This window comes from Protopterus annectens, chromosome 8.part0 (assembly GCF_019279795.1).
Source record: "Protopterus annectens isolate FY-2018-M chromosome 8.part0, PAN1.0, whole genome shotgun sequence".
NCBI lineage: Eukaryota > Metazoa > Chordata > Ceratodontiformes > Protopteridae > Protopterus > Protopterus annectens.
Window position 1 is genome coordinate 1496347131 of NC_056741.1, and position 18087 is coordinate 1496365217.

The window sequence follows — 18087 nt, forward strand, 5'->3', positions numbered from 1 at the left end:
TCCTCAGCTAACCCGGCCAGATCCTGCTGGTAAGGCCTGAAGTGGCAGAGACCCAGAAGGCCAAGGCTGAGGCAATCTGAAGATAGCTTTATGCTTTGCCTTGGGTCTGGTCTTAGGTGTGGCATAGGCTGTCATCAACCCAGGCTCCAAGCTTGTGCACAGTCTTTCTCTTTGGTATGGGGGATTCCATCCTCCCCTTCTGAAGGTCTGTATGGGAGTCTGAAGCCAGTGTCTGCGAAGTGACTCTGGACCCATCCAACACAGATTCCTACAGCTCAAGTGGATGTCAATCAGCATGGTGGACTTCAGTAGAGTCTCACAGGCACTGGCCACACACAGTCATTGGGGGACTGCAAACATACCCCCCCTTTCAACAATGAGCCTTGGTGGACTACCTGACTAACAGGCTGTCATCTGGCACTGTCTTCGGTCACTTCTTTTTGCAAATCAAGTCAGGCACCACATGACTGGTAGATACCATCATGTATGCAGGCCATCAAAGCTTTCCACTAGAAACCTTTCGATCAACTCTCCCCTATGCTTACTGGTCCTTGAATTAAAGTAAGCACACCGGGAACGATTGGTTATGTCATGGTCCTGGCCTAGGGAGAATGAACTGTGTGTGGTAGTCCTGATGAGGATTTGTTTTCCACAGCAAGGACATTAGTCTTAACCCACTGAATCCTAACACTGGCACAAGACAATGAGGTATGAAAAAAGACTTTCCCCAATGGAGTACTTTCCTTTAGGTGTTCGATCTGTTACTTTGGACCAACTAATGTACTCAAAGGTTGTATGGGGATACAGTGGTTAGAAATAACTGAGAAAATAGTGTCGTCTGATGACGCATACTCAGAAGTCCAGACACTGGAGGGGAGTATGTCTGCCACGTCAGGAAGAGGGAAACAAATCTTTGGTATTCAGGCTAGCTATGGACTTCCAAAGCATGAAATCCCAATTGCTACAACAGGGAAACACAAACATCTGTTTCTAAGGTACTACTGGAGTTCCCTCTAGCCGTGCTGGGTATAGTAAAGAATCTGGACTAGTGGGTAAAAGGGGGGAAACTGCAATCAGAGACCTATGTACCTGTACTGGAGTTCCTCCCCTCTCCAGCTGCTCCAAACTGAAATGTCAGTGTGTTCCTGGATGATTACCACATTTAGAGGCTTAAAGATGGCGAGGAATATGATGCTAGAAAGACAAAAGTGGAGCAGCAGAGGGCTAGGGAAAACAAAACTTTGGCAAGAATGGGGCTGCGAAATGGAGTTTACAGGATATTAGCTCAAACAGGACAGAAAGAGGGGTAGAATTCCACTTTAGGTAAAGCAAGCTGTGATGTACTTAACACAGGAGCACAGTAAGGAAATCAGGGACCTCACACTAGAAGCAGACAGCCTGAGAATACGTCAACAACTGGTATTCAATCAGTATGTTAACATGCAAATGCTGAGAGAGAGAATGATGACCAGATAAAGGAATGGCAAGAGTCCAGGGGTAATACAAAGAAAGCTGTTGCAATGATAAGACTTTCTACTTCCAGAAATAGACTGGGGTAGTCATTCACTTCCCAGTATGAATGCAGGAAACGGTGTTTGTACTACACTAAATGGGTTTCTTTCATTCAACATGGGGGGATTCAAGGCCTTGAAGTAAAAACACAAACCCCAACTAATAGATGCCAATGGCAGGAATCTTGCACAACACAGGCATATGGACAAAAACAACATGGGGCTACAGAATGGCAGACTGCATTAAGCTAATGAAATCTGGAACCAAAACAGGTGACTGGACCCAAATATAGGAAACAACGAATGGCTGAAGGCAGATGAACATAAAAATAAATGAGAAAGTTCCTAGGGAAAAAAGTACAGCAAGGAGAAGGAAATGACCAATGCAAAGGAAAGGGCATTCTGCAAGTTACATTAATATGAAGATGTCAAGACAAGTTGCTAAAGATGCAGCAAGAAAGGCAAATTACGGGGTGGGAGGATGGCCTAATGGTTAAGGTGTTTGCCTTACAAACACAAGGTGCAGGGTTTGAATCTCACAAGCGATAATTGGCTAGGCTTAAAATGGCTTGCAAGGGCAGTTAGCCCTAGTACTAATCTATGAACTTATGAACAGCAGGAGTAAGACAAGGAGAACAATTCTTCAGAAGCAAAGGGGAAGGAAGATTGACTGCTGCAAAAACCTGTCAGGGAGGAGAAGTACATTAAGGACAAGGAAACAGAAATTAATTCTCAATTCTTCACTTCCATGTTCACAAAACTAAGGGTGGATTGTGGTAGTTTGAGAGGAGACAGGATGGATAAGGAAGACAGCTGACAACCAAGAGGAAATTGCAAAAGGTAACTCAAGGAGTCAAGGAAAAACAAGACACAAGATTACTGATGGCATAATCATTCAAGATATTAAACAACAAGGCAGATGTACTTACAGATCCTTTTGACAAACTTGTTGAAATGGTTACTCAGCAACAGCAAAGTTCAGACAGAAGTTATAGAGGTACCATTCCATAAAAGAGAAGTTAGAATGGACACAAACTAGAGACCTGCAAGTCTGAATTTGGCAGCAGGGGAATCCACACAGAAGATAATGAAGGAAAGTCTAGTTGGTTTCCTGCAGAAGATAACATTGCAGGGTAGATACCAATGTGACATTGTTAAAACAGACCATGTCAGTCCAGAGCATTTTTTTCCCATATTTATACCTGCCAGCATTCAAGCGCTTCACTTACATGACTCAAGCCCATCATACCTCTCAACCTGGAAACATCAAAAATCTGCACAAGGCCCATGAAAAATAGGTACAAATCTGTACAATGATTAGCATAATAACTGCATACATAATTACGCAACCCCACCCATTCCAATGGAATTGTGGGATACCATCTTTCAAACGCAAACTGAAGAACAGGCAACCAAAATATGGCACCAGAGTCCCCCTGTAGCCATTCCAATGTCCCATTATCTGGCTATTTCACTCCATTTACCATAAACACTAATGTGCATACTGCTTTACTTCTACAATGATTATTTGGATTTTATGTTTACATTTTATAGCACAATGCACAAACACTAATAGACATCTGTTAAACAAAGCGATACTGTCTCACAATGAAAACAGACTTGCCATATACCATGGGTCCTTCAAAAGCTCTCTCTTGCAGAGGTAAAGGAAAGGTCTGTTAGGGACAGAGAGTAGGCTGATAAGAATGGAATTGTGACTGAAAGAAGAAAAGCCATCATCAAGGAAGATTTGAGGTGACAACCTAGAAAACCCAGAGAATGTGTAGCAATAAGTTTGGACTAGTTGAATTTCAGACTGAATCCTAGATTTTGAATCAGACTGATATGCAGTCAATTGCCAGTCTTGAATTTTATGAAGAGATGTAGCTTGGATCAGAAAACTGACTAAGGGCAAATGCAGACACCTTGCAGCATGCAGAATGATGGAACAAGAGCTATACAACTTTAACACTCTTGAAGCAGTGGAAAGCCCAAAACATCAAGCAGTATGCAGAAGGGACAGGTCATAAGAATTTACTGTGAAGGTGATGGACTGGAATGTATAAATAAATATTCTTGAGATCTACAGAACTCTGTAAGAAATTAAGTTAAATGAAAGGACCAAGCAACATCATGTCATGCTACATAATCACTTGAATAGACACTGCTTAATAAAACATAAGCACAGTTGACCATACCTCTGAACTTCTACCTTTAAGGATTCCAGACAAACCCAAAAATATTGGGGAGGCAAAGGCCCAAAATCAGAGAGAGTTTTTAAATATCGTTTCAACAAGTTATTAGAACAGGATTTCAATCAACGTGCAGTTTCAAAACAAGAGGCATGAAACTAATACCAGGCATTACTGACCGTAATTCTCAGTGGTTAACCAAAAAGTTTGACAGAAAGAGCAAAAATAAGCTTTTTGCAAAATCGGGGACAGTTGAGGGGCATGCAGCCAACCCAGTCTCAAGCCAATCAGATTTTTAACTGAATAGTACAGTTTATACCTTACAGAACAAGTTCCAAGACATTTTGATGTTTCTTTTAAAACAGTTCTCAAAACTACAGGTTCAGGTCGGCACAGAAAAAAATTCTGGTAAAAAAATAAATACATTTTCAAAGGTGCATTTCTGTAAAACAGAAAGTGACAATGGCTTCTTTGCTGAGCTACCGTCTTACACATTCTTATGATTATCTGCAGCTAATTTGTTAAGGAAGTTGCAGTCAGTTTCTTTGGCACCATTTATAGACTTTAGAGGTTAATGCACGTCCTTCATGTGGTTTACAATTGAAACTCACTGATATACTTATGTACTTGCACAGAATCTAAGAGTGAATGATTTGCAGCAGATAAACTGTTTTAATCATCTTTCAGATAACTTTCTTTACTTCTGCTTCTCAAAAATATAAGAAAAGATTAAGATACACACTGTTATGCACACAATGTTCTCTTTTCATTTGTGTGGTAAGAAAATATCCCTTGCATATACACACTGGAGTCCAAAGATTTCCCCTAATGATAAATTCACTTCACTTGGTTCTCCAAAACCCGATGAAACGAGTGCTGCATGCTGTATATCCAAAATGCTGCATTCCCCGATGAAACAAATGCTGCATGTTGTAAATCCAAAATGCTGTATTCCCCGGCCCAAACCCCAATGAAATGAGTGAGTGCTGCATTCCCCGGCGTGCTGTACATCCAAAACGAGTGCTGATAAATCGCATTTGCTCTTGATAAATGCGGCCGCTGCTGTAAATCCAAATGAGTTCTGTGCTGCTGCTGTTTCCCACTTGCATTTGCAGCCAGAAATGACAATGTGAGCTCAAAGAGCTCAATTCCAACTGGCTGATAGCCCTGACGGAGCTGACGTCATCGCGCACGTGATGACGTCACCTCCGACAGCACAATATTTGAAATAATCAAGAAACCAAAAGAAAAAAAAAATCAGAAATAAAGGGGTGCCACTCGGGAATCATGGCACCCCGTCATCTGGACCGCAAAACTCAATAGAAACAGAGTAATTCAGTATGGTTAAGAGGTATGAAGCCCATTCATCCCCCTCACCACCACTTATGAAGTTTCTAGCAGAGAAGCAAGAGTCTACTGGGGAAGCTGTCATTTATGGAGGAGGAGTCTGTGCACAACAATGTTTCCATTTAAGCTCCAACCTTATCCACTGGTGGTTGATATTGGTGTCCACATCACCGCAGGGCCTAACTCACCCTCCCAATGGTAAAGCCAGAGCACTCATCAACTTGTTAATGACAGGTACATCACAGGCTTGGTCCATGGCTAATGACTGTAAATTGGAAGTCTGCCTTCAAGCCTCAAGCTTTCATGTGACTAAAACAGCCAACCAAACTACCATTCCCTCCCACCAAGGAGGCGAGCTGGAGACAGCTTCTCACTCCCACCTTCTCTTGGTAGGCAGCTGAGCCACTAGTCAATCTAAAGTCATTTTCAGAGCTTTATTCCTCTATGCCATATAACCAAGCCTAGACTGACTTAAATTTTATGAATTGATTGTGCTGCAACCTGGCAGAGTAAACCTGATTGATGCCACATATTTTGATTACAGTAAAGCCTTTGACCCAGTCCCTGAGAGGCACGCTGATGGCATACCAAATAGGTGCCTAGCTATCTCTCATAACAGCCAACACAAACCATCAGGTACAAAGTGAGAAACCTGCTTTCAAGGCTGACAAGATGCTGGGATGCAACGTTAAAGAAACAAATCTGTTACATCAGAAACAAATCTGTTATATCTCCCCACTGCAAATCTATGGCCCCACATGTGTTCAGTTGTAATGTCCATAAAAGGATATCAAGCTACACAATGAAGTAGAGAGAGAGACTACTACGGTAATAAAGGAATGGAGGACAAATGAAAAAAGATTACAGGAACTTTTTTTTTTTAATGGAAACAATGGCGTAAAACTGAAAGACATCACCTAAGCTGCTACTGGACTGAAGATAACAGAACCTTCAGAAAGGCCTAGGTGTGGCGGTGGGATTATGGGCTAACAGAAGGGACAAAGGAACAAGAACTGATAAATACCAGCTTTGAAAACTATAGAGGCCAGACAACTTACCTTTTACTGTCTTAAGTATTTACCTAAATGGCTATATATTTTACTGTGCTGATCAGACAAGTCATTCATACACCAATTTGTGTTAAGCTTAAAAAAAGTTCACTTTTGATCAGTCTTGTCTAGATTTCAGCTTTAATTAAATACAGTTTTAAACAAGATACAGTTATAAGTTTCAAAAGAAACGCTTGTGTCAGGTCAATGAAGAGCAGGAAAGGAAAGCAAATATTCAACATACCTCAACAATTCCATGACTGATGGTACCATACTGTCGCTTCCGCAGCAATACCAGGCTAATCACAATGACTGTTGCTATGGCAACAGCAATCACTAATAAGCCGATCAAAGCACTGCTGCTGAAATTGAAGTCATCACGTAAAGGACCTTCAGGCTCCTGCAAAGAAAAGAAAAGCAGTTTGGATGACTGATAGCCTGCAGGTTATTTTCATATTTTGTCCTCCGCTCAATTCTAGTGTCAAAAGGAAGTAGCCAATACACTGATGGCAATATAATAAACAAAATGAGAAGGTAATGGAAATACTAAAACAATCCAAGTGCAGCAAGGGCAGGGAGAAGAGGGAAGCTGCCTCGGGTACTAGGTGCTTGAGTCCACATTTGGGAAGTGTAGTCCCTGCTTTTTTTCTTCTGTATTGACATTTCTGATGACCCATATAAGAACTACACTTCAGAGTCTTTAAGTGCTTCATTTGTGGTAAACTGTATCAAGCCATTTGCTTAAAAGTGAGTTTAAAATGCAGTAGATAAGCCTTTTTGTTGCTCTTTAACTTAGCTGAGGAGGCAGAGATCTGGCTTGCAGTGCTAGCAAACTAAAAAAGAAGTTATGTACTCACCATAATGTTCCATCTGAGTAGATACTTCATTTGTCTGCAACCTGTGGGTGTCGGATCCGACCTCGGATCCGATCCGGCAGCTTTCCAAGCTCCAAGAGTCGAGCTCCTAGCTCCTCCCCCTACCCACAATCCCCTACTACCAACCACATTACCTCAGATCGGTTTTTTTTGCCTCACCAACTCGAGACAGAAACCAACTCCGAATGATCAGAAAAATTCCCGAGGTTCGGGGGATGGCAGGGGGGGGGGGGGTCGGTTGCAGACAAATGAAGTATCTACTCAGATGGAACGTTATGGTGAGTACATTACTTCTTTATCTGAAGTAGTTACTTCATTTGATCTGCAACCTGTGGGACAGAGTCCCCAGCTAACCTATAAGAACCTGGGTGGTCCTTACGGAAGGATATTCCGAAGCACCGCGGAGCCAAAAGAAGCCCTACTCCTGGAAATCATATCCAGTTTGTAATGAGAAATGAACGTATGAGATGAGGACCAGGTAGCTGCTGAACAAATATAGTCTACTGGAACCCTAGACCAAAAGGCTGTTGAGGTGGCTACAGATCTTGTGGAATGAGCACGGACGCCAACCGGAGCTGGCTTCCCAGATGAAGTGTATCCCAGCATAATGCACTGACAGATCCAATTTGCTACAGTCACTTTAGCAATTGCCTTGCCCATGGCTGATTTTGCATAACAAACAAACAACTGGTCCGACTTGCGAAACTCTCTAGTCCTGTGCAAGTAAAAACGCAGTTGTCTGTGTACATCCAATTTGTGCAACGTGTATTCACCTTTGTTGTGAAAATTTGGGAAAAATACAGGAAGATTTATTGATTGATTAATGTTTGATTCTGTAGCCACCTTAGGCAAGAAAGACGGGTTAGTCCTGAGGGACACTCTATCTTTGTGAAAAATAAGGTACGGAGGTTTGATACACAGAGCTTGTAATTCTGAAACTCTCTTGGCTGAAGTAATAGCCACTAAGAAAGCAGTTTTCCAAGACAAGAACTTCAACGGAACCAAGGCCGCAGGCTCGAAAGGTGGTCTCGTTAAGGCTTGTAAGACCAGAGTGAGATACCACGGGGGAACCACAGTCTTGACAGGTGGTTTCAAAAGAAAAACGCCTCTTAAGAAGGTTTTGCACAACTTTGTAGATGCTAAGGAGCCTATGCCGCCCCCCACGTCAAAATGGGAGATGGCCGCCAACTGCACTTTGACTGTGGAGGCACTTGCTCCCTGTCTAAAAAGCAGGGAAAGGAAGTCCAGAATAGTCGGAATAGGGACAGTAAATGGGTCCAATTCTCTATCTTTGGCCCAGATGGAAAAACGTTTCCATTTGCTGTTGTAAAGTTTCCTGGTAGATGGTTTATGAGCCGCCACCAGAATGGCCTTAACGGGGGATGAGATACCGGGAGTCCTAGCCATTAATGGAACTGGATCAACCAAGCAGCAAGTTTGAGATTGACCAGGTTTGGAGTATGGCATCTCGCTGGGTGCGAGATTAGGTCTGGACTGGGATCCAGAATCTATGGGGAAGCCACACTGTGAGACCGCAGAAAGGGGAACCAGATCTGTCGAGGCCAGAATGGGGCTATGAGGATAACTCTGCTCCCCAACCGACAGGCTTTCTGGATGAATTTCATCATAAGTGGGAGGGGGGGATAAGAATAAAGGAGTCTGGGAGGCCAAGCATGGACTAGAGCGTCTCTGGGGGTCTCCCCTCTGGGGGGAACTATCGCGAAGTACTCGCTGCATTTTGTGTTTAAAGGAGAAGCGAAAAGGTCGCAGCGAGGCTAACCCCCATTTGTGGAAGATCTGCTTCGCAACAGATGGATTCAGAGACCACTCGTATGGAGTGAGGAACACTCGACTTAGCTTGTCCGCTAATATGTTGGACTGTCCCGGAATGTGCGTTGCTATCAGAAAGCGGTTGGTGGAAATCGCCCATTCCCACACTCTCATGGCTTCTCGACACAGGGGATAAGATCTGGTCCCTCCTTGTTTGTTTATATACCAGACTACTGACATGTTGTCCATCTGGATTGCAATAGTCCCTATGGGAAGTAGGTCGTGCAGAGCTTGCAACACCAAAAGCACCGCCCTAATCTCTAGGACGTTGATATGTAATGCGGTCTCTAGGGAAGTCCACGTGCCTTGAACGGATCTGCCTGAACAATGCCCCCCCACCCGAGGCAAGAAGCGTCCGTGGTCAACGTGGCTTTGGCCGGGGGAATCACAAAGGGTCTCCCTTCTCTGAGTTCCTGTGCCTGTAACCACCACAGAAGGGAGTCCCTGCACACCCTGCTCAGGGGTATTGGCATGCATAATGGGTGGATCGACAGGGACCATTGGACTTGAAGGGTCCATTGTAATATGCGCATTCGCAGACGGGCATGAAGAGAGAGACCGATCGCTGCTGACATAGACCCCAGTGCCCTCAGGACTAACTCCGCTGGAGGAGCAGGGCTCCGAAGAAGGGCTAACACCTGAAATGACAAGCTGTTCAGCCTGACTGACGTTAGAACAACTTTGGAGATTCGTGTATCTAAACTGGCCCCTATGAATTCTAGGGCTTGAGTGGGGCACAGGCAGGATTTCTGCTCATTCACTGAGATGCCTAGGTTGTGGGCCAGAGACAGAGCATAATCTCTCGCCACACAGAGCTGATGCCTGTTGGTCGCGGTGAGGAGCCAGTCGTCTAGGTAAGGGAAGACCTGAATGCCCTGGAGTCTCAGGTGGGCTGCAACCACTGCCATGACCTTGGTGAACACTCTGGGGGCTGAGGTGAGGCCGAATGGAAGAACCCTGAATTGATAATGACTGGCTCCGAGCCGGAAGCGGAGGAACCTCCTGGATCGTCTGTCCATTAATATGTGGTAATACGCATCCTTGAGGTCTAGCGAGCACATCCAGTCGTTCTCCCGCAGCAGGGGGAGAATTGATTGGAGAGTGACCATCCGGAACTTTTCCTTGGGTATGAACAGGTTCAGGGCGGAAAGGTCTAAGATGGGTCTGAGGTCCCCCGTTTTCTTGAATGGAATGGAGTAACCTCTGGATATGATCCGGAGCACCCATCGATCTGTTGTAAGGGACTCCCAGTTTGACAGGTGCTCCGACAATCGCCCCCCGACTGCCTCCAGAGAGGGACAGTCGGGCAAGCCCTCAGGGCTGTTGCGCGGGTCTGTCCGAGAAAGGTTCTCTAGACCCGAAATTACGTGGCCCCCCTCTGCCTCTAGGCCGGTGTCCACCTTGTCCTCCTCTGCCTCTAGAGGACGAGTGGTCCGCAGCAGGATGGGATTGCTGAGACTTACGGAACCACAGCTTCTTTTGTCCCCTCTGATTCCTGGAGAAGGATCTTTGGGGATTAGAGAAGCGGACTCCGACGGCAGACAGCGTCTTCCCGTCCTTTTCGCTTTGGACCAGCGTGTCGCGAACAGTTTTGCCAAACAAGGCAGAACCGTCAAAAGGGGCATTCGCGAAGGACGCCTTGAAGGGGTCCTTGAAGTCGCACAGACGCAGCCAGGAGAGACATCGCAAGACGACACCGGCTCCGCTAGCTCTAGCGGCTCCCTCCGTTGCATGGGAGAGAAGCCGCATAGATGTATTGGAGATGGATTTTAGAGTGGCCATTCGAGTCGCAAAAACCTTTTTGTCTGGGACCGACATGGACTCCGGTGGGGCTGCAGCGTATTCTTTAATCAAGTCTCGCTGTAGCCTAATGGTATGTGCCATATAGTTCAGCGCCCTTATGGAAAAGGTCGCTGAAGCAAACATCCGCTTCCCAATCCGGTCAAGCACTCGAGATTCCTTATCTGGCGGGTGAACCGAAGAACACTCCTGCGCAAGTTCTTTCTTGGTGGCCGCCGCCACCAACATAGCATCAACGGGGGTTTCTTTGGCCCAAGACAGTCTATCTGTGGGTGGGCTGAGGACTTTATTGGGGCGCCTAGGGATTGGCTCCACGGTGTCGGGCTCCTTCCAAGCCCTGGTGGTAATTAAGTCCACCAGGGGGTCGGCCGGAGGGGACACCCAGGAGGTAGATGGGTCTGCCTCAAAGGCCTCCAGGAACACGGACTCATCAAGGGAGGGCTTTTGGTCTGACCACCCCCCTCTGATACACAACATTTCCATGATGTCTCCAAAGGAAACATCTTCAGGGGGTGACCTTGGGGAACCCTCCGTATCATCTAAGTCCGTGTCTGTGTTAATGGACTCGGGGGAGTCCAGGTGCCTCCTTTTGCACCGATGTTTCCGAGGGACCTCCTCGGTGGGACTGTCCAAAGAGGGCTCGTCCACGGGTTGTTGTTCCACCACGGGAACTAGCTGGAGGGCTTGAGCAGGCTGTCTAGATGGATGGATGATGTAAGACAGACCCTCATACAGTGGGAATGCGGTGGATCGAAGCCGGGTCGGGATCTGGAGGACCTCGACAGTACCCTCTCCACTACCTCAAAAGCCGAAGGAGAGCCACTCTCGCCAGCCTCTGAGAGCAATCTCCTCGGATCAAGGGATCGGGGTCGGAGCCGATGCAGTCGGCGCCGAGGCATAGGTGTGCTCCGACGCCAACAGCGCCGAAGACACAGCAACTCCCTCGGATCCGACGCTCAGCCCTCGGCCCCGAGAGCTCGGGTCCGACAAGCTCGAAGGTATAGTCGGCGTCGAAGAGACCACCGCTATCGGCGCCGACGATTCCCCGGGTCCGAAAGGGCCTGGATCCGATGACTCCGAGACCCAAAAATGAGTCAGAGAAGGAGTGATCGGGGCAAATATGGGGGCTGCACTCCCCCCTAGAGGGGGGGGGGGAGGCAAGAGCATCCCCATCTGCATTTGAGTCTGTAAGAACCGACGCATCATCCGATCCATATCCGCTTCGGAGATGCTTCGGGTCGACCTAGATGAAGTAGTGGAGGCGGGCCGCCTCGAAAATCTCGAGGGAGACCTATCCTCCTCCTCCGGTGAAAAACAGGGCGAACGGCGCCGAGAGGAGGGGGATCCGGAGACCCTCGAGGGAGATTTAAGTAGTTTTGCTGGCGGAGCCGAAGGATGAGATTCGGCCCACCTTTTGTGGGACTTATGTCCATCCTTATTCCTTGTGCCTCTTCTCTCTAAGGGAAGAGGCACTAGTTTCCCCAGAGCTCAAACCCGATGAGGGAGGTTGAGTCCCGTGTAGAGCTAAGGGGATAGACGGCACCGAAGCTGCCGAAGCAGCTGGAGCCCTAACGGGAGAGGAAGAAGAAGCCGACTCCTGGGGGAGCTTTCCCGCCAGGATCAGCTTGTTCTTCCTATCCCGAAGTGCCCGGGGGTTAAAGGCCACGCAGATTTGGCAGGCCTCTGACAAATGGGCTGCCCCCAGGCACAAAACGCACTGAGTGTGGCCATCAGCTGGAGAAAGCTTGTGGCCACACTCAGTACATTTAGAAAAAATGGCCTTAGGCCCTTCTGACATCATTCACACACACACCCAAACACTAGGAGGGGGAGGGGAGTGAAGATAAAACTAGTAATAAATTTAACAGAAAAGGGACCAAAAACTAGCACAAGAAGCAGAAAAGGGAACTAACACACACACAACGACAACTTTGAATGAAAAGTTGGTTTAAAACCAGCAATGATCTCACTCAGCCAGGAGCTCTTCACAAGGAAGCTTCTTCAGCCGCGGCAAAAAAACGATCTGAGGTAATGTGGTTGGTAGTAGGGGATTATGGGTAGGGGGAGGAGCTAGGAGCTCGAATCTTGGAAAGCTGCCGGATCGGATCAGAGGTCGGATCCGAGACCCACAGGTTGCAGATCAAATGAAGTAACTACTTCAGATCAGTAGACTTTTTTGCACTTCATGAGAAGGCTAAGGGAGTGCAGCACCAGAAGAGCGAGATCCAAATGTAACTTGGATGGGCCAGGTTTGATTACTTGACCTGGTCCTTGATGTGTTAGATGGGGCATGAAAACAAGAGTCCTTTTGCTTGCTTGCTTGCCTGTCCTGGTGAAAGGACAGGATGCTTGTTCAGGGATACAACACACAGACTGAGGATTCTAGTACTACCAAAAAAATCATTTGAGGGATATAGAACAGTCGATTTTCCTGCAGGTAAAAGATCCACACTGTTGTCATTGCATGTTGGTTTGTGGAGGTAGGATAATTTTTTTTTTTTAACCTACTGTTGTTCCATGCAGTACTTACTAGTGGGTAAACCTAGATTCATACATGGTTTCCAGGTTGACGATTCAGGGGTGCCTTTCTAAGCCTAGCAAAGTTTACCCAAAAGCATAATAATGTCCTATATCCAGATAGGACAATAAGGACCAGGCATTTATAAGCCATCTCTGTCCATAAGGGACATGGGCGCCAGGCTCAGTACAAATTTCATATTTCTCATCCATTGGTGTAGATGAACTTAACCTGAGTAACAAATACCGCTTCAAATGGATTCCATGGAGGGGCAGTCTATGGGACAAATTCCTATCTCTTCAGCATGTTCTGTTTAAATCACAGAAATTCCTGACGTACTACATACCCTACATTGGTGAAAGTCTTTTGTATACTGGCCAACATGGGGGCACCATCTGGCAGGGATATCCCTCAAATGAAGGATACTGCAGCAAGTGAATAGAAGGACATCTTATATTTTTGTTATGTTTGACTAACAATTATGCAAGAGGTTCATATGTGTGGGGTTTGTATCTTATCTTGCAGAATACATTGTTTCAATGGTTTTGTTAGTGCCAGGAGTGGTTTGCATTACTGCCATTTTGGTCTTCCTACCATCTGACTTATTCTGCCATTTATCATTTAAGGTGCCTTGACTAGTTCATTACTGAAATATTAGTTTTAGTATTGCACCAGTGAGAGCAGCAGACACTTCAGAGTTCAACACTGTAACATTACATTAATCTCAATACCACAACTATAACACAAAAAAAGTCAAGTTCAGTATATGAAAGTTGCACATATACTTTTTAGCGGTCTAACGAGATTAGCTTAGTTCCTTACTGTAGTGTTACACTGATTTGCATAGTTTTGGCTTTACAATACTGTAATACTTCTGAACTTTTTGTCTATTACTCTGTACCCTTGTGACTCGCCTGTAGACTAACACACTCACTTTTTTTTTAACTTTAAATGCTTGTACAACTGCTCTTTCAAAGTACTTGAAACAGCTCTGTCAACCTGTGATACAGTTGAAAATACCTGTATGACCATGTGGACCTTGTGTATAGCCACTATACTACATTTAGGTACTCCCATCATCTTTGTTCAGGGTGTTTTCTTAACTCATCAATGTGACTCCTAATTTTGAATGTGACTGTAGTGTTTGGTTGTCTCTCAACAGAAATGCTCCCTACAAACACATTTTTCCCTATGCCTCTGTTTTCCCAGTGTTTGCTTCCTTGTCGGTGTATGCCTACTTCATCTTGTTTTCTGTACAGCTTAAATCCTTATGCCCTATTTTAACTACTGTCTGTTGACAAGTCCACCCTCACCCCACCCCCCGGTTTTGGAGAAGCTCAGGTCCAGCCTGCTTTCGCTTAAGTTAATTACACCTCTTCTGATAATATACTTCTACAGTTCAAATGCCCAAAAACAAACAGTGATAAGCACTCTGTTTAATAACATTCCACTGTTTGCCGTTACTTCAATCAGAAATTTGTTGTAATTATTTTTTCAACACCTTTTGGTCTCACTTTTCTACCATCAACAACTTTCTTGGGTCAGTAAGCACAGCATATGCACTGGTGCATTGGCTGACTGGTTCTGCTGGTTGCAGAGATGTGGCCTGCTTTGCTATCCACCCATCCCCAGCCGGTAACCCATAAATGCATTTTATGCTTGCACCCAAAAACTTTCTTATCACACTAGCGGTTTCCTCACAGAATTCCAATAACACACTCCACCTCTGTAATTCTGCATCCTGAAATAAGGTTTCATGCACACCACTGCTACTAATAAAATATCTTCACCGGTGGTAAAAAGTGCTTAGAAACTAAAACGCTAGGACAAACTACTTAATAGATCTCTCAATTCATTTTCCATCATTCTTACAATATTAACTACTTTGATACTTCTCTATATAAAAAAAAAAATGTTCCAACTGCAGTCCCAGAAAAAGCCACAAGCTCTCATAAAAATCTATTCTTTTACCCAAACCAAGGATATTCATATTAAAAAATCTTTCTTGACAGTGTCAGTAATTTTCTATCTTCCTGTACTCACTGCTAAGCACAACCCTCAACCCTTCTGCAATATACCTGTACAATTTAAACTGGAATACAACTACTTCCAACTATGAATAACACACAGCAAATGAAAGCAACAATCTCCATTAGACTGCACACTTCTCCTCTGATAATCCATTAGCTTATTATATTTCCAACCTTCTATCAATTATCTTCTTCCCTCTGAACATCAGGCAATACATTTTTTCTTACTTCACATCACTGTAAACACACACACCCTCTTCCATTCACAGCAACCTCACTACACCCTCAAGTTACATCTCACCTTAACATTACAAAGCACTAAAAATATTCCAAAACCATCACACTACAGAACAAAAGGCATCTCCCCCCTCTGCCCAAAGATCCACACCTTTGAGGAAACGTGGTTTGCATTATATACACTCCAAATATCCAGTGTTAATTATAAAGGTTTCATCTGCGCTTATTTACAGTGGATATAAAAAGTGTACACACCCCTGTTAAAATGCCAGGCTTTTGTGATATAAAAAAAAGAGACCACGATAAATAATTAAACTTTTCTCACCTTTAATGTGACACATAACCTGTACAATTCAATTGAAAAACAAACAAATCTGTGAGGGGAAAAATATAAAAACTGAAAATTGTACAATAAGCTGGTTGCATAAGTGTGCACACCCTTAAACTAATACATTGTTAAAACACCTTTTGATTTAATTACAGCATTCAGTCTTCTTGGGTAGGAGTCTATCAGCATGGCACATCTTGACTTGGCAATATTTTCCCTCTCTTCCTTACAAAAGCGCTCCAAATCTGTCAGATTGTTAGGGCATCTCTTGTGCACAGCCCTCTTCAGGTCACCCCACAGATTTTCTATTGGAATTAGGTTTGGGCACTGGCTGGGCCATTCTAAAACTTTAATTTTTTTCTGGTGAAGCCATTCTTTTGTTGATTTGGATGTATGCTTGGGGTCATTGTCATGTTGACAGGTTAAATTCCTCTTCATCTTCAGTTTTCTAGCAGATGCCTGAAGGTTTGGACCAAAAGTGACTGGTAATTGGAACTGTTCATAATTCCCTCTACCTTGACTAAAGCCCCAGTTCCAGCTGAAGAAAAGCAACACCAAAGCATGATACTGCCACCACCAAGCTTCACCACTGGCATGGTGTTTTTTTGGTGATGTGAAGTGTTGTTTTTGCACCAAATGTACCTTTTGGAATTGTGGCCAAAAAGTTCAGCCTTGGTCTTATCAGACCATTAACACATTTTCCCACATACTTTTGGGAGACTTGATGTATTGTTTTGCAAATTTTACCTGGGCCTGGATGTTTTTCTGTGTAAGACAAGGCGTCCATCTTGCAACCATACCCCATAGCCCAGACATAAGAAGAATACGGGAGACTGTCGTCACATGTAGTACACAACCAGTATTTGCCAGAAATTCCTGCAGCTCCTTCAGTGTTGCTGTAGGTCTCTTGGCAGCCTCCCTGACCCGTTCTCGTCTTGTCTTTTCAATTTTGGAGGGATGTCCAGTTCTTTGCAACATCACTGTTGTCCCATATTTTTCTCCACTTTTTGATGACTGTCTTCACTGTGTTCCATGGTATATCCAATGCAGTGGAAATTTTTTGCGCCCTTCTCCTGACTGATACCTTTCAACAATGAGATCCCTTTGTTGCTTTGTAAGCTCTCTGTGAATCATGGTTTTGCTGTAGCTGGCAACTTAGTAAATGTCAAGAAAATCTTACTAGGACAGCTGAACTCTATATTAATCAGAGTCTCTTTAATTGATGGCAGGTGTGTACCCAAGAAGAGTGAATGCTGTAATGAAATCAAAAGGTGCTTCAACAAAATATTAGTTTAAGGGTGAGCACACTTATGCAACCAGCGTATTGTACATTTTTTATTTTTTATATTTTTTTGCCCTAACAGATTTGTTTTTCATTTGAACTGTACAGGTTATAGATCACATTAAAGGTGGGAAAAGTTTTGAAATGATTTATTGTGGTCTAATTTTTTTATATCACAAAAACCTGGTATTTTAACAGGGGTGTGTAAACTTTTTATATCCACTGTATATCCAAAGAAAACTAAACCCAACCCTGGTCCGGCCTATCACTCTGTCATCATTCCCCAAGATCAGCCCCCTATCACCCAATGCTTCCCCTCACCACAACCAGTTACTACAGTCTGCCAGCTCAGCACTGGCAGTATAAACAACAAACTTGGGCAATTAAATGCTTAAACATCCACACCACTAGCTGTCTAGCCATCACCGAATCCAGGGTTAAAGCCATGCCCAACCTCTCACCACTTTACTGGATGCTCATATATTTAATGCTTGCCTAGGTTAAAAAAAAAAGGTGAAGGACAGCACTCATCTATTCAAAAAGAATCTCCAAGTTTAACTTATTGCCCAAGGTATCACTTGCCAAAAATTGTATGTTAACTGGCTTCTTGTTTGGCTCCCAAATTCTGGCAGATTTCAATAAAAATTTACTCTGACCTCTCCATGTTAAGAATGGGCATGTAGTACAAATACTTAACCATCCTACAGACACAACTTCAAAACTATTAACCACTCCCTTCTTAGTCTTACAATTACTAATGCCCCCCAAAATACTTCTTTGGTTAAATACTACCTCCCATCAATGGTGCTCATTCTCTTTAGTTTAATTTTCCTTTAGAACCTTGAAAATAAACTCCAAAGCATGATCACCAAATAAGATTTCTGCACTTAAACAAGACCTTGAAACAATTAATTTCCCCCCTGCATTACAGAATACAAACCCTTTTGAGGTAGTATCATTATTCCTTGCAAGCTTCAATGGAAGCTTTTTGGTGTTATCTCTAGAATACATGAAACAAAGCATGGATTAACAAAGAACTCAAATCTCTATTTCAAACAAATAACCCTAGAAAGGCCAACCAGAAATAT

At 44.3% G+C, this 18087-nt stretch overlaps 1 protein-coding gene across 3 annotated transcripts in view; it reads right to left on the bottom strand.

Annotated features, from left to right (window-relative positions):
• The window catches only part of APLP2 (amyloid beta precursor like protein 2), a 1432335-nt gene that overhangs the window by 95614 nt on the left and 1318634 nt on the right, over window positions 1–18087 (bottom strand). For all 3 annotated transcript variants that reach the window (XM_044081082.1, XM_044081081.1, XM_044081080.1), the window contains one exon: window positions 6344–6499. In XM_044081082.1, the coding sequence (XP_043937017.1) occupies window positions 6344–6499 (156 nt within the window). The remainder of the gene's footprint in view (window positions 1–6343; window positions 6500–18087) is intronic.